A 26,414-nucleotide genomic window follows, 5' to 3' on the forward strand; every position below is an offset into this window, starting at 1 on the left:
GACTTAGAAAACAAGCTCAGGCTTGACAATCAGAATATGTTTATTACTTGGTACTCAACAGTCTATTACACAATAGAGTTACGAGATGATCTCATGAGACAAGAGGCTGTACTCAACAGTAAGTACAAATTGCAGCCACTGAAACTTTGTGCACAATTTGGAGACAAATCAACAGCTTGTTAGCTCCTCTCATGGAACAGGTTCTTCTAGTCTGACGGGGCAGACCTTATCGACCGATGGCAGGTAACTCTTTCAAGTATTAACATAATCAGTTTTTTTTTAAGAACTATAAATGAGATATTCTCAAACTCCACAAGATAGAATAAAGAAAAGTAAAATGATAATTCAGGCTCACGTGCATCACAAAAACATGTAAACTGATCAAAATAGTTTCACTCTCCCAACACTGTCACTTCAGAAATTTGATGACATTGTGATAAGTCAAAGTGATTCTATGGAGCTGGCCTGAATGCCAGGCACTGCTGCACTTTTTGCTAATATTAGTCAGTCAAATAATTTTAATGAGTACCATACAATGACAGACTTTGATGAAAATGATAGCAGCAGGCTTGAATGGACTGGTTGTAACAATGGCTTGTTGTTTCCATACATTTTATTCCAATATAATCTTACGCTATTAGCACCCAATTTCCAGGTTCAGGTTTGTTACAATTAAATAGCAGGGTGTCATAATGCATCACCTTGCAACAAGGAAATGGGTTTCCATCTGACAACCAGTTGGCTTTGATAGCAGTCAAAGCAGGTGATTGGCTCCCTGTTGCAGATGCTAAACAGCAATGAAACAAACCATTTGAACCAAGCCAGCAGCTGCTTTTGTTCACTAAGTAAGTGAGGTTATAGAAATAAAGTGGAGGAATGCAGAATATTCACCATGTTCAATGACGTCAGCATTGGTCTCTTCCAAATAAACCTGAGGCCCAGCTTTTACTTCCAAATTTCTGCTCAGCCAGCTGGTCTGTTCAAGTGAAGAGCCAACAACATTCCCTACAGCTTCAATTATCTTTTGGGCCACCTCCTAGGAAAAGCGAGCACAAAATGGTTCCAATAAAAAATATTAGAAAAGGAACTAGAAATTAATACTACTTGTTTTAATCTTAATTTTAGCCACTAATTCTGCCTTACCTGCAGATCTTTCTGATCCCTTTTGTTTTCCAAATTCGGACATCTTGATATGAAGTCATTTAATATTCTACAAAAATTACATTTAAAAATTAAAATGTCAACCACATTACAATAAATTGAGCTGAATTATTGTCACTCCAGAACACACTGGTAGCTGCATAACTTCAATGTTTCTTCATGTACTGCAAGAAAATTAAGCCAAGACTCAGAAGCCGTTTATGTTGACACTTTATAAATCTTGTGTAAACTGGGCCTCACAAGTAGTAACTAGATCACGGTCTAATAATAGATTCCATATGAACTGACTTCTACACATGTTGTAGAAATACTTGTAATCTTTGTAAGAATTGGCATACAGAATGCAGACAGTGAGGTCTGAGCATGACAGAGAACAAGAGTTAACATGGGCATTCAGTGCAGGGCGGGGGCGGGGACGGGGACAGGGACGCTGTCTTTTATCCCATGTGATCCCCAAACTCCACCTTTCAAGTTAGCAGGTTGCAACGAGTGGAGTGCCATAATGGTCAGTGCTGGGGTTTATTTATAATCTACAATAATAACAGACACAAAGAGACAGAATTATCTAAGATAACAAAGTGTGAAGCTCTGATGAAGGGTCTCGGCCCAAAATTTCAGCTTTTGTGCTCCTGAGATGCTGCTTGGCCTGCCGTGTTCATCCAGCTCCACACTTTGTTATCACAGAATTATCTAAATCTGCCGATGACTCAAAAGGTAGGTGCAAATGCGAGCTGAGAGAGTCAGACACACGAGGCTACAAACAGACCAGTTAAATCAGCAGGCAACAGGTGGCACACGTGAAGTTGTTCACATTGATCATAAAACTAGAAAAGCAGAATTTCTTTAAATAACAAGATTTTAAAAACTTGTAAATGTTGACATTAAAAGGAGAAGGTCTACTCAAACAAAGGAACACTTGCATAGAGAATAGGAAGCAATTAAGAATGAAGTTTTTTTGTTATTCATTCACAGAATGAGGGTATCACTGGCTAAGCCAGCATTTATTGCCCATCCCTAATTGCCCAGAGGGTAGTTCAGAGTCAATCATATTACTGTGGTTCTGGAATCACACATAGGCCAGACCAAGTAAGGATGGCAGTTTCCTTCCCTAATGGGCATTCGTGAACCAGATGGGTTTTTCCAACAATCGATAACAGATCTAAGGATCATCATTAGACTTGTAATTCCACACATTTATTCAAACGCAAATTCCACCATCTGCCATGGTGGGATTCGAACCCGGGACCCCAAACATTACCTGGGTGTCTGGATTAACAGTGCAGCACTAATACCACTAGGCCATTGCCTTTAATGCATCAAAAATGGAATGCAAGAGTAAAGAAGTCTGGCTGTAATTGTAAGGGAGTTTGTCAGATCACACCTGAATCACATGTGAAGGTTTGGTTTCTGTGTTAAAAAGGATATAGACCTATCACAGGCAGTCCAGCAAAGCTTCACAGATGGCTCCCTGGCTGTTCTATAATAACAGGCTCAGTAAATTAGGTCCATATTCTCTGACGTTTAGAAGAATAGCATGATATTTCATTAAATGATTCAAAATTATTATGGGTTTTGAAGTGACGGAAACATAGATGTACCTTCCCTTAGCTGGAGAATCAAGAGCAAGGAGGCACAGATTCAGAATAAGGAGTCAATCATTTTGATCTATAATGAGGTGAAATTTCTTTACGCAAAGGCTGAGAGTCATTAGAGTTTCATGGCTCCAGGTGGATATGGGTAAGCCATCAGTGACTACATCTAACGCTGCAACAGAGAGATATTTCGTCTCCCAGGGAATCAAACGACCTGGATATAATAGACAATAGACAATAGACAATAGGTGCAGGAGTAGGCCATTCGGCCCTTCGAGTCAGCGCCACCATTCATTATGATCATGGCTGATCATCCACAATCAGTATCCTGTTCCTGCCTTATCCCCATAACCCTTGATTCCACTATCTTTAAGAGCTCTATCCATCTCTTTCTTGAAAGTATCCAGAGACTTGGCCTCTACTGCCTTCTGGGGCAGAGCATTCCATATATCCACCACTCTCTGGGTGAAGAAGTTTTTCCCTCAACTTGGTTCTAAATGGCCTATCCCCTATTTTTAAAACTGTGTCCTCTGGTTCCGGACTCACCCATCAGCGGAAACATGCTTCCTGCCTCCAGAGTGCCCAATCCCTTAATAATCTCATATGTCTCCATCAGATCCCCTCTCATCCTTCTAAGCTCAAGTGTATACAAGCCCAGTCGCTCCAATCTTAACATATGATAGTCCCACCATTCCGGGAATTGACCTCGTGAACCGGTGCTGCACTCCATCAATAGCAAGAATGTCCTTCCTCAAATTGAGACCAAAACTGCACACAATACTCCAGGTGCGGTCTCACCAGGGCCCTGTACAGCTGCAGAAGGGCCTCTTTGCTCCTATACTCAACTCCTCTTGTTATGAGGGCCAGCATGCCGTTAGCATTCTTCATTGCCTGCTGTACCTGCATGCTTGCTTAAATTGACTGATGTGCAAGAACACCTAGATCTCGTTGTACTTCCCCATTACCTAACTTGACTCAATTTAGACAGTAATCTGCCTTCCTGTTCTTGCCAAAGTGGATAACCACACATTTATCCACATGAACTGCATCTGCCATGCATCCATCCACTCAGCTAACCTGTCCAAGTCACCCTGTATTCTCATACCATCCTCCTCACATTTCACACTACCACCCAACTTTGTGTCATCAGCAAGTTTGCTAACATTACTTTCAATGCCTTCGTCTATGTGGGTGGAAAAGAAAGAATTGAAACCCAAGATCAATCTTGATTGTAATGAGTGGTGAAGCTGGCTGTGGAACACATTAATGGAATCCCTACAGCACAGGCGCAGGCCACTCAGCCCATCGAGTCACAACCCATCCCCCGATCCTATCCTTATAACTTAACATTTACCATGGCTAATTCACCTAATCTGCACAAGATCTCCTTATTCGCTTCTTATGTTTAATGAGGCAAAGAACAGTGGGATACACTTTCGGTTAAAGATACATTATGCATCATAACTGTCTTAATAATGGAACAAGATAATTACTGCTGAAGAACTACTTCAAAACGTTACAAACAAAACCCAGACAATTCAGAAATTGAAATAAAAACATTCATAAAAAAATGAACGATGATTCAGAGCAGAAATAGGAATGTGTATTCACCCAAGTAACAGGAAATGTCCAGGCGGCGCTAGGTTCAACTGAATAGATTCCTTTAATAGGCCGAGCAAAGATGGCAGAGTATCTTGTAAATTGGCTATGGAAAGCCTGGAATAAAAGATAATGAAGTCAACTATCTAACTTGTTAAACAAAAAAAAATGCAGGAGCTATCTTTGATCTTCATTCCACTGAGCTGCTCATTCAAACTTGTTTCATTTGAAGTTGAATGGAGATTCTCAGATCAGAGAAAACTAAAAAAAGAGAGTTCTGAGGAAGGGTCACCAGACCCGAAATGTTAACTGTTTTCTCCTTCACAGATGCTGCCAGACTTACTGAGCTTTTCCAGCAACTTTGTTTTTGTTCCTGATTTACAGCTTCTGCAGTTATTTCAGTTTTTAAAACTAAAACAGTAGTGTTTCTCTCTCCACCAGGTGGCTAAATTTCACGATCTCAGGTTGTTTAAAGGAGAATACGAGGGGGAGGGTGAGAGAGAGGGTGAGAGAGAGGGTGAGAGAGAGGGTGAGAGAGAGGGTGAGAGAGAGGGTGAGAGAGAGGGTGAGAGAGAGGGTGAGAGAGAGGGTGAGAGAGAGGGTGAGAGAGAGGGTGAGAGAGAGGGTGAGAGAGAGGGTGAGAGAGAGGGTGAGAGAGAGGGTGAGAGAGAGGGTGAGAGAGAAAGAAAAGAGAGCGCGCTTTTATGGAAAGGATGAAAGTTATTCTACTTTGGTCGACTGATACAAAGAGAAGAACTCCCTGATTTGAACAAAATTCTACCTTATAATGTTCAAGATAAACTTTAACAATATTCATTCAATTGCAGAATGCAAATAAAAGCATTGTAAAGGATAAAGAAACTTCAGTGCTGTTAGTTCTACATCAAATATAATAAATAGCTGAGAATTGTAACCTGTTGTCTAACGTACAAATTTAGACCAAACTGGAATATCTTAACACAGATCTTCAACTTCCGGGCAAACACCTACCCATTTTCCATTCATCTGAATTGGACAAAGGTTTGGAAACAACAGTCACCCTCAAAAATTCACAGACTTATACAATAATACTCATTATTTTGTGTCATTCTTTTAATAGTTGTAATTGGGGGTCAGTTAGCTCAGTTGGCTGGATGGCTTGTTTGCAAGGCAGAGTGAAGCCAAACACATGGCTTCAACTCCGTCACTGTCTGCGGTTATCATGAGAGACACTCCTTCTCAATCTCTCCATTGCCTGAGGTGTGGCGACAATAGACTAGTGGCCTCTGTCATGAGAGAGGGAGCAGCCCTCTGGTCTGGTAGGACTTGGGCAACTGCCCATTTTAATAACGCTTAAGTAAATAAGAAGCTTTTGAACAGAATTACCTCTGAAGTAATGCAAAACTGAATTGCAGCATTGGGATATCAACCAAGGTTGGTTTCTAGAAGAGAAAACTCGGTAAGTTATCCAACATTTTAAGCCCAATTTTCAGAGGATTGAAACATCTCAGCATTTTATAACATCAATTTGCATATCCCTCAAGTAACACCGATAATTCAAATGATACACATGTCAACATGGTGCACAGTGATGCAGATTTGATAAAGTTGTGTGGGTTTATGATTGCTGTTCTCAAACAAACATTGTGGGAACTGAACCCACGAATGATTTTTGTATTCTGGCTTTCGAGAGAGGGTTTAAAAGAAAAACAACACACACAGGACTCTCGCTGCTGACCACAACTGGCAATGACACCAGACTTTCTAAGAGATTTGTTTCAAAATACAAAAAGGTAGTAGACTTTGCAATTCTAACACAACATGAGTCAATGCCTTGGAGAGTGGTGGAAAGGATACGAAAATTGGGCTTGCTCTTTGTTGGGGTAAACTGAGTGAAGCAGTCTCATTGTGACTGCCTACTTCAATCCAGCCCCAGAGGCGTCACTCCATAAACGGGATTTCAATATCATGCATTTCTCCTGCTGCAGCAAATGAACAATGAGCTGTTGAGACCACTAGCAGATTTGCGTTCAAACTAATAGTCCCAACAGACTCATCTTTGGACGATTCCTCCAATTTCCTAACTGTTTTTTGTACAGAATTGTATGGCTGCTCCTTAACACCGACATACATACACAACTAAGACTGGAAACCCTGGCAGAATTAGAGACTGACTTTGTACCATCCTTAAATTTCCAACATCCTCTTAGATTCTCACATGTCCTATTAAGGGATATTAGTTGTAATAGCATGACATCATAATTGAAGTTTCAAAAGAAAACTTTTGCACGAAATAAGCTCATAGGTGAATATTATTCTCATCCCACTTTACACATGGAGACGCGTCTCCAACAGCATCTTTCAACCAAGGCTGAGACACAAGTGGTTCCTATTCACAGCTTTCTGGAACCAAGCTGATGACTTTGAATCTAGTGCTGTACTGCCTGGTGCTATTCTGCTGCAGGAGCAATTGATTTTTGTTTAAAAACATGGCACTATCATTATTCCTCGCATTAAAACTGACTTCGCCAAAGTGAACAAATTGAACCGGGGCATGCTCAAAGCGCACAAAATTTTACCTCTTCTTTGGTTTGAGGTGGCTTCTTTACAACCTCCTTTATCAGTTGTAATACACTGTCAGTATTCAGAGTGTTCAGTGCTTGGACCAACCCGACTAGTGTCAGCTGAGCTTCACTGGCTACAGGCAGAATTGGTGTCTACAAAACAAAAGTGAAGACAAGCTTAATTATAATTCGAAGGCTTGACAAGCACAACATTTCAAAATTACTAGTCCTCATTTCAACAACAAGTTACACTTGGAAACAACAGCTTTCAGTTAAACTTGATTATGTGTAATGCACTCATTTTCTGTGAAAGATTAGAGTACTATAGCAATAGATCAATGAAGGAAATAATCGACTGGCTGAAAATGAGCCAGAGGGAGGAATAGTAGTCAAGACGCCAAAAAAAACTTACAATAACTCATTTGCATCTCTCATTTGCAGCTGGACAGACAGGTAAAGTTAAGTTTCAGCGTACCATCTTATCTGAACTATAATATTCTATACGACTGTGAAATGTTCCTTCCATAAGGCACTGAAGAACCAATGTTCAAATCCTAGATTCATGTTTTGAATGCACAACTTTAATTCGACACATTTCAGTCATTTGAATCAGGAGAACAATTGCAATATTTAAAAAGAAAGTGTGCCTGATGTTCTCTTTTGAAAAAAAAAGTACTAATAAGAATGAGAATTAGTTAGTTATGAACTGCAAACAAAACTAAGGGAGATAATGGGAACTGCAGATGCTGGAGCATCCAAGATAACGAAGTGTGAAGCTGGATGAACACAGCAGGCCAAGCAGCATCTCAGGAGCACAAAAGCTGACATTTCAGGCAGAGATCCCTAATCAGAAAAGCTAGGCTTACCAGGTAATGAGAGGCATGGATAGAGTCGATAACCAGAGACTTTTTCCCAGGGCAGGATTGACTGCCACAAGGGGTCATAGTTTTAAGGTGTTAGGAGGAAGGTATTGACGAGACGTCAGAGGGAGGTTCTTCACCCGGAGAGTTGAGCGCATGGAATAGTTTGCCAGTGGTAGTCGTGGAAGCGGAGACATTAGTGACATTTAAGCGACTGCTGGACATGCACACGGACAGCAGTGAATTGAGGGGAATGTAGGTTAGGTTATTTTATTTTTGAATTAGGATTATTCCACGGCACAGCATTGTGGGCCGAAGGGCCTGCACTGTGCTGTACTTTTCTATGTCTATCTATGCTTGGCCCGCTGTGTTCATCCAGCTCCACACTTGGTTGTTATGACAAAACTGAGGGAGGCAGGTTCAACCAATGAATTCAAAAGGGAATTCATCTGTTAACTGACAAAGGGCCAAACGTTCAGGGTTACGGGGAGAATGGCATTCAGTGCTCTTTCGGGAAAACCTTTCGTGGGCTGAACAGCTTCCATTGGGACTCTAACAAATCTATAACAGTCCAGAAGGCAGGGGTTTCTGTGAACTCAATGAAAAGGGAAGATCAGAGCAAATACCTTGGCAACGTAAATGCACGTTGAATAATAAACAATTATCTAACCTTGGTTTGACTCAGTTTTTTGCTGCTTTTCTTCTTGTTCCACACTGCTGCCACAGCTGCCATCAGGTGGACACCCATCTGAGCAGCAAATGGATTCAGGAGCTCCAGAATTTTCTGTCTAAGGGTCTTTCAAAAACAAAATATCACAACCTGAAGAATACAGGAACTCACAGGTCCAAATGAAAAGGACATTTCTCCTTCCCCATTCCCATTTCATTGACTGTTGGTGCAACTTCCCCATCATAGCCTTGTTGGCTCACTGGCTTTCCCAACGTCTAAAACATATCAACAACCATTGAGCTAAATCTATCAACACTCAGCTTTCAAGATTACAAAGGTTGGGAAATCTTAACCCCGAATTGCACTCTTTTTAGTTTTCCAATGAAAACAAGCAAAATATCCTGCAGAACCCGACTTTACTAATGCACTGAGGTGCATGATTAGCCCGATGGCATGAATAATTGCAGTGTAATGAAGGGCTCTTCAAAGAGGTGCTAACATTGCGTTCGTAATCTGGATGTTGAACGTCCAGCCAGCCTAGCCCCATTTGACTGAAAACCACGTAAAATTTAACCTACAAAAAAAAAAAGCCCATTCCTACTTCCAGCTAAAGCTACAACGACTGATGCCTATTGAAAAATTCTAATGGTATCACAACACAGTGTTGGTTTGTCATGGCAATAAGTTGTCAAAGATTTGCAGATTAGAATTGAATAATTAAGTCAACCTCTCCCGAGCACAGCCCCTCAAAATAAGGAAATTAGTCACTAACTCTTGTTGATTTAAAATAAACAGAAGATGAGGCCTTTGTAGCATCAAGTGAACTCATGGGCTTTCTCTGAGATTCTTCTCTTCGAACTACACCCCAGAGAAGAGATGTTGAGTTGACGATTAAAGGCAATTCTTCAAGGATGGCATTCTTAGCATTCTTCATACTTGTGGGATCACCTGTGGTGGGAGACTGGGATAAAACACAGCCCATGTGAAAAGACCTTATCGAATTGTAGAAGAGAGAAAGTTGAAGTTTACAAGAACTGAAAAATCAAAATTAACAGAAGTGCTGAAAATGCACAGCAGGATGAAAACTTTTTCCCCAAGATCAATCTTGAACCAACTTCAGTCAAGACCACAGGTGCAGACTCCTTCAAATGTTACTGGCACCCAAAGTTTGGCAGTGAGAAATCTGGGCAGACCACCTTCTCTCAGGCTTAACTGATCACTTGTGCCTGTTAGGTGATAATGGGAACTGCCGATGCTAGAGAATCCAAGATAATAAAATGTGAGGCTGGATGAACACAGCAGGCCCAGCAACATCCCAGGAGCACAAAAGCTGACGTTTTGGGCCTAGACCCTTCATCAGAGAGGGGGATGGGGTGAGGGTTCTGGAATAAATAGGGAGAGAGGGGGAGGCAGACCGAAGGTGGAGAGGAGAGTATAGGTGGGGAGGTAGGGAGGGGATAGGTCAGCCCAGGGAAGACAGACAGGTCAAGGAGGTGGGATGAGGTTAGTAGGTAGGAGATGGAGTTGTGGCTTGGGGTGGGAGGAAGGGATGGGTGAGAGGAAGAACAGGTTAGGGAGGCAGAGACAGGTTGGACTGGTTTTGGGATGCAGTGGGTAGAGGGGAAGAGCTGGGCTGATTGTGTGGTGCAGTGGGGGGAGGGGACGAACTGGGCTGGTTTTGGGATGCGGTGGGGGAAGGGGAGATTTTGAAGCTGGTGAAGTCCACATTGATACCATTGGGCTGCAGGGTTCCCAAGCGGAATATGAGTTGCTGTTCCTGCAACCTTCGGGTGGCATCATTGTGGCACTGCAGGAGGCCGATGATGGACATGTCATCTAAAGAATGGGAGGGGGAGTGGAAATGGTTTGCGACTGGGAAGTGCAGTTGTTTATTGCGAACCGAGCGGAGGTGTTCTGCAAAGCGGTCCCCAAGCCTCCGCTTGGTTTCCCCAATGTAGAGGAAGCCGCACCGGGTACAGTGGATGCAGTAGACCACATTGGCAAATGTGCAGGTGAACCTCTGCTTAATATGGAAAGTCATCTTGAGGCCTGGGATAGGGGTGAGGGAGGAGGTGCATCCCAAAACCAGTCCAACCTGCCTCTGCCTCCCTAACCTGTTCTTCCTCTCACCCATCCCTTCCTCCCACCCCAAGCCGCACCTCCATCTCCTACCTACTAACCTCATCCCACCTCCTTGACCTGTCCGTCTTCCATGGACTGACCTATCCCCTCCCTACCTATACTCTCCTCTCCACCTAACTTCTTTTCTCTCCGCCTCCCCCTCTCTCCCTATTTATTCCAGAGCACTTGTGCCTGTTAGGTTTGTTTTTAGGTTTCCAACAGATCAGATTGTTTTCTTCCCTGTTCTTCAAACGTGGGGAATAAAACTCACAAGGAATGTAGCTCTTGCCATTTCATGTACACAATATTAGCATTATGCACTGTCAAGTCAGATAGAGTGAGAGCAAGATGTAGATTAAAGTTCAATAAACTCATTCACCAACACCAAGCTAAGCAACACCCTTTCTAATAGGAACTACTCCCGGACTGTCTTCAGTGGCAAAATGTAGTGTGGTGTAAACAAAGTCCTACTTTGAGCAAACTTGAGACTGCACAGGTCCGATTCACCTGGGTGCCTTAAAACCAAACAAACAGTGTCCTGCATTCTTCAGGGCTTTTCTTTTAAGAAAAGCAAGCAAAATAAGTGTGCAGACTAAATTTTAATCTCCAGTTGACCAGAGTACTACATGGAACCATGGAAAAATATAACAGAAATAGATCGTGTGTTTTCCCTTTTCCTCCTCCCCAGCCTCTGAAATGTTTTCCCTGTGTCTTTTGGATCAACTGTATGGCATTAATTGTTTGAGGGGATAGATTATATAGAGGGAAATGCACAATATTTCACTTCATTTGGGGAGTGGTTACTACACTTGCCCTCCATATAATGTATCCTCTCATACAATTAATGCCCTACGGCTGTCAACTATATTTAATTCAATGCAGGCGGATGTTTCATGGTAGCACATATGCAGAGGTACTTGCTGTGTGACTGAGCGAGGGGATATACATCTCTAACGTGTCACCCCAACAAAACTGCTTGGGGAGGAGGTCCTGTAGTGTTGTGTGTCATTGGGTTAGAAATTCAGAGAGATGCAGGTGAAATGTTCTGTGGCCATCAGTTCAAACTACACCATGATTGGGAGGTGAAATTTGAACTGAATAAAAATTTGATGACGGTGTCACCAAAATCCAACTGATTCATTAAATGAACCCTAGAGAGGACAATCTGCCAATTTTACCTGGTCTGACCTCCAAGAGTGGTTGACCCTCTACTCCTCTCTGGGTAATCAGCAATTGGCAATGAATGCTGGTCTGGCCATCAACACCTACATCTGCAAAAAGTGTATTTTAAAGAAAGTTGGGTCCATCATTATCCTTCACTAATTCGTGTTCTGGAACAGGAATGAGGGCATTGCTGGCTAGGCAGCATTTATTGCTCATCCCTAATTGCCCGGAGGGCAATTCAGAGTCAACCACATTGCTGTGGGTCTGGAGTCACATTATAGGCCAGACCAGGTAAGAGTGGCAGTTTCCTTCCCTAAAAGGGCAGTAGTGAACCAGAAGGGTTTTTCTGATAAAGAACAGAGATTCTTGGTCATAATTAGGCTCTTAATTCCAGGTATTTATGGAATTCAAATTCCACCATCTGCCACGGTGGGATTTAAACTCACACCCCCAGAACATTATCTGGGTCTCTGGATTAGCAGTACAGCAATAATACCACGAGGCCATCGCCTCCCCTTGACCGCATTCCAACAACCAGCTGGAACATGACTGTGGGCTCAGGCATTCCCTGAATATTATGCACTTAGACTAATTCTGAAGTACCTTCTTTGCCTGTGCGGAGCTATCCAGAAGGCAATAGTGAGAAATGGTAGTGAGACCTTCCAAAAGGGTGAGTGGATAATCTGGAGGGATATTCTCCTTTTTGGATGTTGTGCTAAAGAATTAAAACATAAAAAAAGTAGGAAAGTTAAATGCATTTTACATCAGCACATCAAATCAGAGGAAACAATATATCATAAGGCTCAAGGCCAGTAACTACAGAACTAATTGCACAATGACAACTTTCTTCCACAAATCCTAATTTTATCAACTTTCTCTGATATGAGCTCCAAGAGCCAGAAATGAATCAATTAAGAACTCAGACAAAAACTTTTCTTCTCCTATAATTTTTTTCCTTTTTACAGATGGCAAAGGAGAGGTTGGATCAGTTAGCATTATGTTCTCTCGGGTTCAGAAGAATGAGACGGAAAGGGAGAATCTCTTAAAAACTGTTGAATTGTAACAGGACGAGACAGGGTAGACTCAGAAGCAAAATCAGAAATTTCTGGAAAAACTCAGCAGGTCTGAAAGCATCCATGGAGAGAATGCAAACTTAACACTTCAGGTCAGATCAGACCTGAACTGGAGAAAGATCACCAGACCAAAAACGTTAACCGTTTTCTCTCTCCATAGATGCTGCCAGACCTGCTGAGATTTTCCAGCAATTTCTGATTTCCAGCATCTGCAGTTTCATAGAAAGTGTGAAAACAGGCCCTCAGCCCAACAGGTCCACACCAAACCTCAAAGCAGCCCACCCAGACCCATCTCTGCATAACCCACCTAAATCGGCACATGTGAACAGTACGGCAATTTAGCCTGGCCAGTCCACCTAACCTGCACATCTTTGGACTGTGGGAGGAAAGCGGAGTATGTGGAGGAAACCCACGCAGACACGGGGAGAATGTGCAAACTCCACACAGACAGTCACCCGAGGGTGGAATCGAACCCAGGGCCCTGGTGCTGTGAGGCTGCCATGCGAACTGCAGTTCTTGGGGTTTTTTTTAAAATGGGAGAGGCAGGAAGGGTGTTCACATTGTCCCCTGGTTCTGGACTCACCTGCCAGTCTAAAGGATACCAGCTAAACCATTTAGAACTGGAGAGGAGGAGTAATGTCTTCACCACGAGTAGTCAGCCTGTGGAATTCACTTCCACAAAAAGCAGTTGAGACCAAAACACTGTGTAATTTCAAGGTGGTGTTGGATATAGCACTTGGGCCTAAAGTGATCAAAGTCTCTGGATAGCGAGGGCAGAAATGACTATTACGAGGGGACATAATTATAAGGTGATTGGAGGAAGGTATAGGGGAGATGTCAGCGATAGGTTCTTTTCACAGAGTGGTGGGTGCGGGGAATGCTCTGCCAGCAGTGGTAGTCAGACACATTAGGAACATTAAAGCGACTCTTGGATAGGCAGATGGATGATAGTAAAAACATAGTGTAAGCAGGGTAGTTTGATCTTAGCAGGATAATCAGTCAGCACAACTTCCAGTATTTTCCGATTATTATTTAAAACAACTCTCTGCAAGCATTAAAAATACTCTGAGGTACTCACACTCACCCAGAGCCCATGCCTTAACAATAAAGAATAGCAGGACAAATCCAGGTTCAGAACCCAACCATCTTCAAACTGAATCAGGACATTTGTCCATATGTTCCTTTGAGGAAGGCCATCTCAAAGTTGGCTGCACATGATCTAGATTATATCAGGGAGATGCTGAATTGAATCTTAATTTTAAAAAGGTTGCCACCCAGGTGGACAGGGCTGTTAAGAAGGCATACAGTGTTTTAGCTTCTATTAACAGAGGGATCGAGTTCCGGAACCAAGAGGTTATGGTGAAGCTGCACAAAAAACTCTGGTGCGGCCGCACTTGGAGTATTGTGTACAGTTCTGGTCACCGTATTATAAGAAGGATATGGAAGCTTTGGAAAGGGTGCAGAGGAGATTTACTAGGATGTTGCCTGGTATGGAGGGGAGGTCTTACGAGGAAAGGCTGAGGGACTTGAGGCTGTTTTCATTAGAGAGAAGAAGGTTGAGAGGTGACTTAATTGAAACATATAAAATAATCAGAGGGTTAGATAGGGTGGATAGGGACAGCCTTTTTCCTAGGATGGTGACGGCGAGCACGAGGGGGCATAGCTTTAAACTGAGGGGTGAAAGATATAGGACGGATGTCAGAGGTAGTTTCTTTACTCAGGAGAGTAGTAAGGGAATGGAACGCTTTGCCTGCAACGGTACTGGATTCTCCAACTTTAGGTACATTTCAGTCGTCATTGGAGAAGCGTATGGATGTACATGGAATAGTGTAGGTTAGATGGGCTTGAGATCGGTAATGACAGGTCGGCACAACATCGAAGGCCGAAGGGCCTGTACTGTGCTGTCATGTTCTATGTTCTATTAAAGGCTCTTGATGAGCTTTATAAAAGATATTTATACAGTAACAGATGTACATCACGGAAACGGACCCTCTCGTCCAATTCATCTGCGCTGACCAGATATCCTAAAATCAATCCAGTCCCCATTTGCCAGCATTTGGCCCATATCCCTCTAAACCCTTCTTACTCATGTACCCAACCAGATGCCTTTTAAAATGTTGTAAGTGTACCAGCCTCCACCAGCTCATTCCGTACACGCACGGCCCTCAGTGAAAAGGTTTCCCCTTGCATCCCTTTTACATCTTCCCTCTCTCACCTGAAACCTATGCCCTCTAGTTTTCGACATCCTTACCCTGGGAAAAATATCTTAGCTATTCACACTATCCATGCCCCTCATGATTTTATAAGCCTCTACAAGGTCACCCCTTAGCCTTCGATGCTCCAGGGAAAATAGCCCCAGCATATTCACCCTCTCCCTTCACCTGAAACCTTGGCAACATCCTTGTAAATTTTTTCAAGTTTAACAACATCCTTCCTATAGCAGAGAGGCCAGAAATGAACACAGTATTCCAAAAGTGGCCTAACCAAATTGCGAGAAAGCAAACGCTGCTGGCTTTATCTCAAAGAGGCAAAACTATTTTGACTGCCTAGGATTTACGCTTGGAAAATGTATGCATTGAGTACACATTTGCAGAGGTCCACTCTCAAAGAATGTATCTAATTTGCAAGCAAATATAACCAGAATTTTTGTGTTGTTACAGAAATTACTGCAGTACATAAGAAAAAGATATTTAATTTGTTCTTGGGATGTGAGCTTTTGTTGTCCATCTCTAGTGGCCCTGTAGGTGGTGGTAGTGAGCTACAATCCTGAACCAGAGGAATTCCAAATTCAAGTTGCATCATGCCTGATGTAGAAAATGTTTAAGACTATTATTTCTTCAAACAAACAGTCACTTGGTAGAACAGGGCTAAAACATTCCCCAATACAGAGAAGCTGTTGAAAATTTTCCGACTGCACTTTCAAGGCAGAGTTGCAAGAATATCAAAATTCCCAAGGGAATGACAATTTTTAGTGCATGAGAAGAGGGTGCTGATTGGTTAGTAAGTAGACTCTGATGCAAGGCAATGCCATGTCGACAGCCTATTTGCTTTGCTGGAATTTAAACAAATATATGTTTGACTGTTGGCTGGTGCATCCTTGATGTTGAAGCCAATAACAGTCTACTTCCCAGCGCATGAGCGCACATGTCAGGCAGCGTAAACTGTTGTTTCCTTGGAATTTTGGTACTTTGGAGATTTGCTTACTTCAATCATAAAAGCACCAAATGCCACTGGCTAAACGCTAAAGTAAATCAATGGCAGAATGAAGAAAACAACCAGTATCACTCGAGGCCCGATTGGTTAAGGTGACACCTGTTGAAAATACTGACAGAAAGTGATGGTTGCATACCTTCTTTTCTTCTTTTCACTCTCACATTCCTCCTGGAGAACAAGGTCATCCAGGTTTCTGCAGATCCGTGCAACAAATGGTGCAACAACCAGTCCTAAGGACTTGCCAAGGTAAGGTAGGGAGGCAGTAACCAGGCTCACCCAGGGTGGGTGAATGCTGTAACCATACTGTGGTTCCAAGGCTCTAACAACTGCTGACACAAACATGCCCTGAGCAGTGATGGCCTGAGATTCTACATAACCCATAGCAGTGATTGATTGCTGGAAGCTCATGATCTTGTGCCACTCCTTGGTAAGGTCAGAAAAGCTCTTGTATTCAGCAGCTGTCTGACCGAGGTGGTGCTCCAGCACAATCAGGACCTGCAGTAACTTCAGGAGCTCGATCTGCAGTGGGTGCTCGCTCCAAATCTGGTCCTGGCCAAAGTTAATAAGGCTTTCCTCAGAGAGGCCATCTTCAATGGATTCATCGCTGGATTCTGCAAAGCTGAGCCTGTAGCTCTTCTCACTGATGTACATGGAAGCAGAGAGGGAAAGCAGCACTATTTCCTGAACCTTCCACTTGGTCAACAAGGCGCTAATGAGGTCAATGTCCTTGGCATCAGCTGACTTGACACTGGCAACCAGCTGCATTACAATCCGAATCAGGACTTGGACACTATTCACTTGAACATCCCTGTTTCCCAGCAAATCCTTGTGATTCACCCTCATCCGGCACGGGTAATAGGACCTCAGGAAATTCAGGCAGAGGCAAATGAGCAATTCAATGAAGGAGCAATGGTGGTAGCATGCAGGCAATGCCCGAGCAGAAAGCTTCCCGTAAAAATCCATACCCAGGAGGGACTCCTGGTGGCGAGCTAGGAGGTTATGTATCAGACTGAGCTGACTGCTGGAGTTGGTATCCATACATGAGGCAGACAGTGCCTCAATAAATTCTTTGGGAGTCGTTTTCAACACAGCTTCTAGGACAGAAAAAGCATACAGTGCCCGTTTCGAATCGTAAGGTTGTACGTATAACAAAACATGCTTGAACAAAGCTTCCACTAAGGCATGCTTCTCTTGTTGCCGTTTTAGGAGCTTTTCTCGAGTAATTAATTGCAGTTCCAAATCTATGTCCTCTTCGTCACTGGATAGGGACTGTGACATTTGCGTTTTTTCAGAGTCGGTGTGAACCAGTATCAACTGGGCTTTGGGCTGAGTACCATTATTAGCCATCTTGTCCATGCCAGCCTTCTCTTGTAACCCAAACTCATCTTCCTCAGTGTTGTCCATGGTATCTTGATGCTCTGGGGTTGGTGGCGAAACAGAGGAAGTGATTCCTGAAGAGACTGCTCCTGAGCTGGTATCGATCGAGTCTGTGTGCTCGCTGCTATCCTTGTTGTCTTCCAGAGGGACATTCTGACACAGTTCGCTAAATGAACGGTTAGTATTTTTCCTCAACCCTTCTCGACGAAGGGCTGATCTTTCAGGCTCTCCCTCCACTTCAGCCCAGAGAGCATCCCTGTCCACTGATGAAACGTGAGCGAATATACAGCTGTCCTCCGAACTGGTTTCAACCATTTCCAGTGGTGTACTAAATGCTTTTGGACAGGCAGACACCCTGTTGTACAAAGACTTGATATCTTCTGAAATACAATGGACAGAAAAAAAAAATAGCATTTATCTCTTGCTTTGGAAGTCCGTAAGAAGTAATGCTGCAGCATGCAGATCTTAGTTTAGTCGTGCCTGACAGAATATTCTGAATCTGATTTAAAGTTAGCTTTATTTTATTACAGGTTTTAACTTGTATTCTAGACACCATCTCTGCCCCAAATGCTTCTCCTGATGCTAATGTAAAAGCAAGTTTCACTTTCTTAATACTCTCTGGGAAAAGATCCACACTCATTTTTCCCCCAATGGTTCAATTAGCAAAGTTGTCATCTATTGTGGGACTGAGTTGTAGCAACAGGGGCTTGCTCAATTTGATTTCTGTTGACATTGCCAATCATTTTAAATGATGACAATTAGCATCAGAATTGTTTGGTTACCCAAAAGAAATAGTGCAGAGCAATGGAATCAAGAAGGAGGCAAAACTAACACCCAATTCCAAAGGTGTAGTGCATGACTCTTGACGGGAAGAGCATGGAGTTTCAGGGGCGTTTGGAAGGTCATGTCTCAGAAGTTTGGGTGAACTTCAGAAGTGTATTTCTTAAAATGGTACCCACTTCTGCTACTTCTGGTGGCAGAGGAAGTGAGAGTGTGTATGGAAGTTGTGTCAATCAAACAAGTTGGTGGGTCCTGGATGGTGTCAAGCTTTGAAGATTGTTGGAGTTGCGCTTATTCAGGCTTCTGACTTGTACCTTGAAGATGGTGGATCGGCTCAGGGGAGTCAAGAGGCAAGTCAATGATTTCAGAACTCCTGGTCTGTGACCTACTCTTGTAGCCGCAGTATTAACACAGCTGGTCCAGTTGAATTTCTGATCAATGGTAGCCCCCAGGCTGTCAATAGGGAGATGTGGCTGCCATATTATTACAAGGATCTAAATGCACTGGAATGGACATACAGAACAGTTACTAGAGGAACACCAAGAAGATGTGGGGTTATATTACAACATGAAAGGAATTCCAGGCAGAGCCTGTGTTCTATCACAAAAGGATAAGTGGTGACCTGGCACAAAATTTGAAAATTATGGAAGGTTTTGACAGAATGGATAATGAGTGTATGTTCTCATGCAGGGAAGCACATAATTAGAGGCCATCAATAAACCCCAAGAAATCCGGTATGGAATTCAGAAAATAAAAACTGCTTTTCTAAGAAAGCATTAGGAAAGTGAAACTTGCTTATATATCAACATCAGGAGAACCATTTGTGGCAGAGATGGTGGCTAGAATACAAGCTAAAACTTTTATTAAAATAAAACTAACTTGAAATCAGAGTTAGAATATTCTGTCACGCACGACTAAAGTGTAAATCCGCAGGAGTCACGGCATCTCCTGCATATTCAGGACCTACTCTCAACATGGATAATGGGAACTGCAGATGCTGGAGAATCCAAGATAACAAAGTGTGGAGCTGGATGAACACAGTAGGCCAAGCAGCATCTCAGGAGCACAAAAGCTGACGTTTCGGGCCTAGGCCCAGGCCCTTCATCAGATCCCTGAAGAGGAGTCTAGGCCCGAAACATCAGCTTTTGTGCTCCTGAGATGCTGCTTGGCCTGCTGTGTTCATCCAGCTCCACACTTTGTTCTCTACTCTCAACACTCCCTTCTTGATAGGTAGACTTGTGTAAACACTCAGTCAACTCACCAGAAGGCAACTTGAGAATGTTACGGAAAATATTGCTGTTATTTTATGTAGTTTAAAGCTGTTAGAAAAGCAATGCATTAAGTTAGACTTAGACAAAACTAGAAACCCTTATAGATTGCATGCACAGTTCTTGAGCAATAGTGCCAGCAGGCCATTTGGTCCAGCTGACCCATACCAGTAATTACTGTTCACAGACCACCACCCCATTTCTCTCCATGTCAACCCATCAATATTTACCTTTCTCTCGGCTGGGCTTATCTGGCTTTCATTTAAATGCATCTGCATGGTTCCCTTCAACTACTCCAACAAAGATTTCTCCTGAACTGGATTTATCAGTGACTACATATGGCCCTCAAATCCAGTCTTATCTGTAAACAAAGATTTTCTACACATCTATCCTCTGACAGACCTCAGAATCTACCCTCAAAAGAGATATGTTAGCTGACAAAGCTCACCACGTTTTTCACAAATCAGAACAAATACAAATGATGCAGTTTGCACTCCACACATGCAACATCTGATTATTACCTCCCATAACTTTCTTTTTCAGGCACAGAATGGAAGTGCGTTGTGTCTTCGGGTGAAGAAGCAACAGGAAGACCGGTTCTAGAATCCGAGCAACGTCATTGAGGGAGAGAGCCCGGACCAGCCAACCCTGCGCTGCTGCACTGATTGCTCCATCTGAACAGTTCAGACTGTCCAACACTACAAAGAGGCTCCTGAATACCAGGGTTAAACAGAAACTGTTAGGTCACACCAGCCTTCTAAAAAAGGTATAGCGTAAATATTTCTATCAGAATTAAAATCAGAAATAATTTCCACATTGCTTTTAATAATGTTAATGCTTGACCTTGTACCTCAGTTTGACTTGATACTAAGATCATCCACCATCATGTCCTCCAGAATCCTATATTCTCCTGAGCCCCTCACCTCCCAAATATAAATAAAATTCTCTTGGTCTCTCTCCATTTCCAAGCACCTCTTCCAGACTATCCTCTGTCATTACTCAGTTCCTACTCTTCAGGTAATTAGGGTATGCCAATCAGACTAAGTGTAAATTGCCTTGAGTCAGCATTTGCCTACGAGCTGGTAGGTTGTAGGATCGAGACCTGTTTCACAATCTGAAAATATTATCCAGTCGACCAATTCATCACTTTACAAAGTGAAACTTTGTAGTCTGAAATTTGGCTGCTGAGCTTACAAAAATTCGAGCAAACACACATAATAGCAAATGCATTAGTTATAAAACCCATTCCAATGCTCTCAGGGCATTAATAATGCTATATATATGCAAATAAAAGTAAAGTATGGTGGATACTGAAGATCTGACATTAAAACAGAACTTGTCTTTATAAAAAAGAAGCTGCAGTCTGGCATTACATGTGAACATAAAAACAAATTTCATGTTTTGAGTTCAGGAAAGATATTAAAAATTGCCGAGGCAGCAGGAAAAGATATTATGAAATTGGAGAGGGAGCAGAAAAGATTCACAAGGATGTTACCATAACTGGAGGGCTTGAGTTATAAAGAGAGGCCTGATGGGCTGGTAATCATTTTCCCTGGAGCATAGGGGGTTGAGGGGTGACTATACAGATGTTGACAAAATCACGAGGGTCATAGATAAAGGTGAATAGCAAAAGGTCATTCCTCTAGGGTAAAGGAGTTCAAGAGTAAAAGGTTTAAGGTGAGAGGAGAAAGATTTAAAGTGGACCTGAGGGCAACTTTTTCCACAGAGGGTGGTGCGTGTGTGGAATGAACTGCCAGAGGAGGTGTTAAATGCACATACCATTACTACATTTAGAAGACAATTGGACAGGAACATGAATAAGAATGGCTGAGGGGGATATGAGATAGACACCGGTAAATGGAATTAGAGACAACAAAAAGTGTAAAGCTGGAGGAACACAGCAGGCCAAGCAGCATCATTAGTTTAGTTTGAGAAACTTGGGCCAGTCAGCATAGATGAGTTGAACCAAAGGGTCTGTTTCCATGCTGTATGACTAGGGGCTGTTTCTTTCTCCACAGATGCTGCCAGACTTGAACTTCCTCATCACTCTGCTTTAATGACACAGATCCAAGTTCTTACTCGCCCAAATATTGCGAAACATTACAAATTAAAAACACATTTAAAACATTTCATATTGCTTAACTAAATTTTGTAATTTATAATATATCCATCAAGCAGGAGTTAACATGTAAATATGGGACGGTTCTGCTGGATGAGAATAAATTTGCAGGAGAGAAGGCGGGGGGCGGGGGGGGGGGGGGGGTGGGGGGGGGGGGAACGACACATCCACAGTTGACAGGAGTACTGCAGGCCAACATTGCAGGAGTACTGCAGGCCAAATTGTTGGAAGAGAAACCACTCGTTAAGTTAAACAGGCTGCTTTACAACCCCTTTTCTCCACCTTGATGAAAACACATGTCCCTTTTTAAAGATTTTTATCAAATTTCAATTTGGTTGTTGGGCACAGTGCTGGCACACGCCCATTCCACACTATTCTTCAGAGACTCCAGGCCACCCCCACAACCTTCCGATGTGGTGAAAATTGTGAAAAAAAGTGAAATAAAATCAGGCTTTGAATCAAGACTTAAGCCTGGGATGCTATGAATTGAACCTAGGCTCTTTGCAACTGTATTGGAGCAGAGTGTTTGGGTTACGTTCACTAGTTTTCAGCATAAACTGCAACTTTTGGGAGTACATAGCTTTATGCTACTTGTCCTGCATTCTCTTGAAGGATACAGCTGCATAGGAACACAAACTTTAAGTCACCCACCAAGAGCCCACCAGCTGCACTTGGAGCTATATTGCTATTCCTTTATGGCCACTGGTTCAAAGTTCTTGAACTCCCTTCTCAAAACCATCTTGGGTGTACCCACATCAATAGGCTGCTGTAGTCCAAGTTGCCTCCTTGTCCAGGGTAATTCAGCATGGGCTGTATATATTGGCCTTGCCTATGATGTCTAAAGTCCTCTGGCTTCCTTTTTAAAAATGAAAAAGCTTATTGCACCAATCTCACCCAGTGACTGTTGCTGAGGTTACACAAGTATTCCCATTCACGTTGATATTCCTACACAAGACTGCTTCCAGTAGGGCTCGCGAATGAGGAGGAATGGACGGTGTGGTCAATCTTCCACTCTTCAGCCTCACCCTGTCAGACTAAGCTGCACTCTCCAGTGCAACTCATTGTCAGCTGAGTCTCTGTTTACCTTTCCTGCATGTTGGCACAAAGCTGCCAGCCATCTCTCCAGCCCACCCTAACAATGCCACAAAAACATTTTCTCTTCAAGAAGAAAAACTTCCTTTCTAGATGGGGATATTACCTATCAAACGAACGACTGCAGAAGGACGTTCTGTTGCCTTGAATGTCCCGTGTAAAATGCCACAGTACGGAGAACCTAAAGAGTGCTTCCAATTGGATTCCCTGTGTGTGAAAAGAATGAAGTCAATGGTGAAGGTTAACATTGCTCAATAATAGAAAAAGTGTGTGGGGATTACACGTTGATTTGAGAACTCAGCATCACCAACTCCAAAACTGAAACATGATTTTGCATTCAGCAGAACACGAACTGATCAGCTGAAATAAGGATTTTGGCACTGGTAAAAACTACAAGAGTAATTCACTCCTTAAAAAGGGAGGACTAGAGAATAGAGAATAATGCAAAATGAGTGTAGGTTCTCGAGTGAGAAAGAATGGGGATTTAATAGCAGATGAAACAAATGCATTTCACATTTATTTTCTACGGAGGACAGAGGACACAGAAATATTCCTTACGGCCAGGACTGAGGGGTATGAGTTATAAGGAGAGGTTGGGTAGGCTGGAAGTTTTTCCCTAGACTGTCAGATGCCGAGGGATGGCCTTTTAGAGAGATTTATCAAATCATGCGAAACACAGGTAACATGTTCACCCCCATACCACCGCCACCCCCAAGGGTAGGGGAGCTCCAAAACTACAGGCAATAGGTTTAAGATGAGAGGGAAAAAGTTTATAAAAAAGGGACCCGAGGGGCAACTTTTGATCCAGAATTGTGCATGCATGGAATGAGCTGCCAGAGGGAGAGGTAGATGCAGGTACAGTTACATTTAAAAGTCATTTGGACAGGTACATAAATAAGAATGATTTAGATTGATATGGGCATAATTGCAGGCAAACAGGACTAGTTAAGGGTTTGAGTTACTCGGTCAGCATAGGCAAGTTGGACCGAAGAGTCTGTTTCTACATGGTAACTCTATGACTCGGGAGTTACAATACGCCAAATATACTCAGATGGATCTACAGCACCGAACAAAAAAGCCCTTCAGCGCATCTTATCTGCACTGGTCAAAAACAAACAAACAAACAGTCACCCAATTATTCTAATTCCATTTTCCAGCACTTGGCACATAGAGGTAGGACTTGATCACACCATGCTGTGATGCTATCATAAATATGACAGTATAATGTGGGAAAGTGTGAAACTGTTCACTTTGGCATGAAGAATAAAAAGCAGATTGAATTACTTAAATGGAGAACAGTCGCAGAGTTCCTAGCTGCAAAGGGTTTAGGTGTTCCAGTCACAAAAAGATATGCAGGAACAGCAAGTAACATGACTAATGGAGTGCTTTATTATGAAAGGAGTTGAAGATTATAAATAAGTTTACATGAGTTGGGCGGGGAGGCAATGGCCTAGTGGCATTATCACTGGACTGTCAATCCAGAGACCCAGATAACATTCTGGGGACCTGGGTTCAAATCCCACCATTGCAGATGATAGATTTTGAATTCAATAAATATCTGAAATTAAGAATCTAATGATGACCATGAATCCATTGCCGATTGTTGGGAAAAAATACCCATCTGGTTCACTAATGTCCCTTAGGGAAAGGAACTGCCATCCTTCTCCAGACCCATACTAAGGTAGTTGACTCTGAACTACTCTCGGCATTTAGAGGTGGGCAATAAATGCTGCCTAGCCAGTGACATCATGTAAACACCACCTCATCCTGTGAATGACTGAAGAATAAAGGAGTTAGGGAGGACATTGGCGAGACCATGTCTTGAATACTGCATGCAGCTGTGGTCTCTAGTTAGGGAAGGATGTAAATCCAACAGTGGTGGTGGTTCAAAAGCCATTTACTGGATTCGTGTCTGGAAGGAGCAGGCTGTCTTAAGGTTACATGGGCTGTAATATTCACACTGGAGTTTAGCTTTGTGCAGGATCACTTGACTGAAGCAAAGGAGATCCTCAGTCATGAGAAGGTGTACATGGCAAGTTTGTTTGTTCTTGTGGGAGACAGCAGAACTAGGGAGTACAGAGATAGTAGGAACTCCCGATACTGGAGGAGTCAGACATAACACACAGTGTGGAGCTGAAGGAACACAGCAGGCCAGGCAGCAGAGATGCAGCGAAGCTGACATTGAACCAGGTCCCCAGAATGTTGTCTGAGTCTCTGGATCGACAGTCCAGTGATAATACTACAAGACCATCGCCTTCCCTCTTAACTGATGCATTCTTCAGAAGTGGGGGCGGAGGGAAGGAAGCTCTGAAATAAAGACAGAGAGGAGGGGTGGGGCTGGGGAATGTAAGTGAGATGGTGGTGGGTGAGTGTGGCTAGGCAGTGGTGGGGATTGGTCAGTGAGGTGGGAGGACCTGATGATAGGTGGGAGAGTTGGTGGACGGGTCAAGGAATTTAAGCACAATCTTATGAGCCACGATTCCATTGAGTGAGAGAGCGAACTCAAAGGGCTGAATGGCTATCTTCCTAATTCATTTATGTCAAGTCTTAAGGCAGTACACTAGTAACTTGGAGAGATAATTGCTGCAATTTGTTCCCATCTGGTTGCAATTTCCAGCAATAGAACAGAAATTCAGGTTCACTTTTTGGGCTCAGCCTCAACAGAACATACTGGAAAGTTGACACCCAAAGATCGATCAAAAAACTTGGCCTCATTTGTGTTTTATTGGTGAGCTGTTCATTTCACAGGATTTCTGACTTTTTGGGGGTAATTCTGGTTTGGGGCTGATTTTAATCAAAGATTTTGTCTTGCATTGAAAGAAAGGATAAAGTTTGTGCAACGTCCGATTTCAGAATGGAATGGAAAATGACCCAGGATTGGGGTGGATCTTTGGCCCAAAGGAAGTGATCAGAAAAATAGTTGAGAACTTGAATTTCACTTAAGTGGGAAGGACAGAGCAATGAATCGTGCCGGCTTTCCTCCCTCCTGAAATTAGCCAATGTCAATTTGCAATCGTAACATCACAAGAAGAGGAAACTCAGAACAAAAATCACAACTGGTATCACACTCTTTTTTGATGTGCTCTGAGCTAAATCATTTCATGGCCACGTGTAATTCAAGACAGGGGAACGTGTTGATGATCCCATTATGTAAACAGGGAAATCCTAGTCCGGTCTACAAATTAAAATTTGTAATAATGTAGTATCTAGAAAACATCCCAAGGCATTTTAGCAGAGCTCAATCAAACAGAGCAGGGCAGGGTGACCAAAAAAGCTAAATCAAGGAGACTCAAGGAGCATCTTAATAGAGGAGAGAAACATAAAGGACCAAAGATATTTACAGGACAGAGACAAGTAAGAGACAAGGGCTTTGACAATTCGCCGAAGGGCCTGTTCCTGTGCTGTAGGTTTCTTTGTTCTTTAACAATGCAATTTACAACTGCCAACCATGAAATGACAAATATCGACAATGCTCAAAAAGCTGGAATACCCATGAGTGCGCAAGAACTGTTTTACGATGCTTTCTCTAGCCTGCCCATTAACCAGATTACGAGCAAACAAAATTGAATGTTAGCTCAGTTAGCTAGACCCAGTTTGTGATGCAGAGTGAGGCCAAGAGCGTGTTTAATTTCCACACTAGGCTGAGGTTACCAGGAAGGACTCTACTCAATCTCTCTCTCCTCACCAGAGATGTGGTGAACCTCAGATTAAACCAACATCACTTGTTCATCTCAATGGGGTGGGGGTGGGCAGGGAGGACTATGGAATTTTAAGTTGCCAAG

At 42.8% G+C, this 26,414-nt stretch overlaps 1 protein-coding gene across 5 annotated transcripts in view; it reads right to left on the reverse strand.

Annotated features, from left to right (window-relative positions):
* dop1b (DOP1 leucine zipper like protein B) overlaps positions 1-26,414 on the reverse strand; it is a 154,764-nt gene that overhangs the window by 40,201 nt on the left and 88,149 nt on the right. For all 5 annotated transcript variants that reach the window (XM_059650177.1, XM_059650179.1, XM_059650178.1 and 2 more), the window contains 11 exons: positions 22,739-22,839; positions 19,943-20,133; positions 16,133-17,753; positions 12,314-12,425; positions 9,198-9,386; positions 8,426-8,551; positions 6,911-7,048; positions 5,718-5,773; positions 4,365-4,469; positions 1,144-1,210; positions 892-1,036 (listed from right to left, as the gene is read on the reverse strand). In XM_059650177.1, coding sequence (XP_059506160.1) covers positions 892-1,036; positions 1,144-1,210; positions 4,365-4,469; positions 5,718-5,773; positions 6,911-7,048; positions 8,426-8,551; positions 9,198-9,386; positions 12,314-12,425; positions 16,133-17,753; positions 19,943-20,133; positions 22,739-22,839 — 2,851 coding nt within the window. The remainder of the gene's footprint in view (positions 1-891; positions 1,037-1,143; positions 1,211-4,364; positions 4,470-5,717; positions 5,774-6,910; positions 7,049-8,425; positions 8,552-9,197; positions 9,387-12,313; positions 12,426-16,132; positions 17,754-19,942; positions 20,134-22,738; positions 22,840-26,414) is intronic.

Source organism: Stegostoma tigrinum, chromosome 12 (genome assembly GCF_030684315.1).
Source record: "Stegostoma tigrinum isolate sSteTig4 chromosome 12, sSteTig4.hap1, whole genome shotgun sequence".
In the NCBI taxonomy this organism is placed as follows: Eukaryota; Metazoa; Chordata; class Chondrichthyes; order Orectolobiformes; family Stegostomatidae; genus Stegostoma; species Stegostoma tigrinum.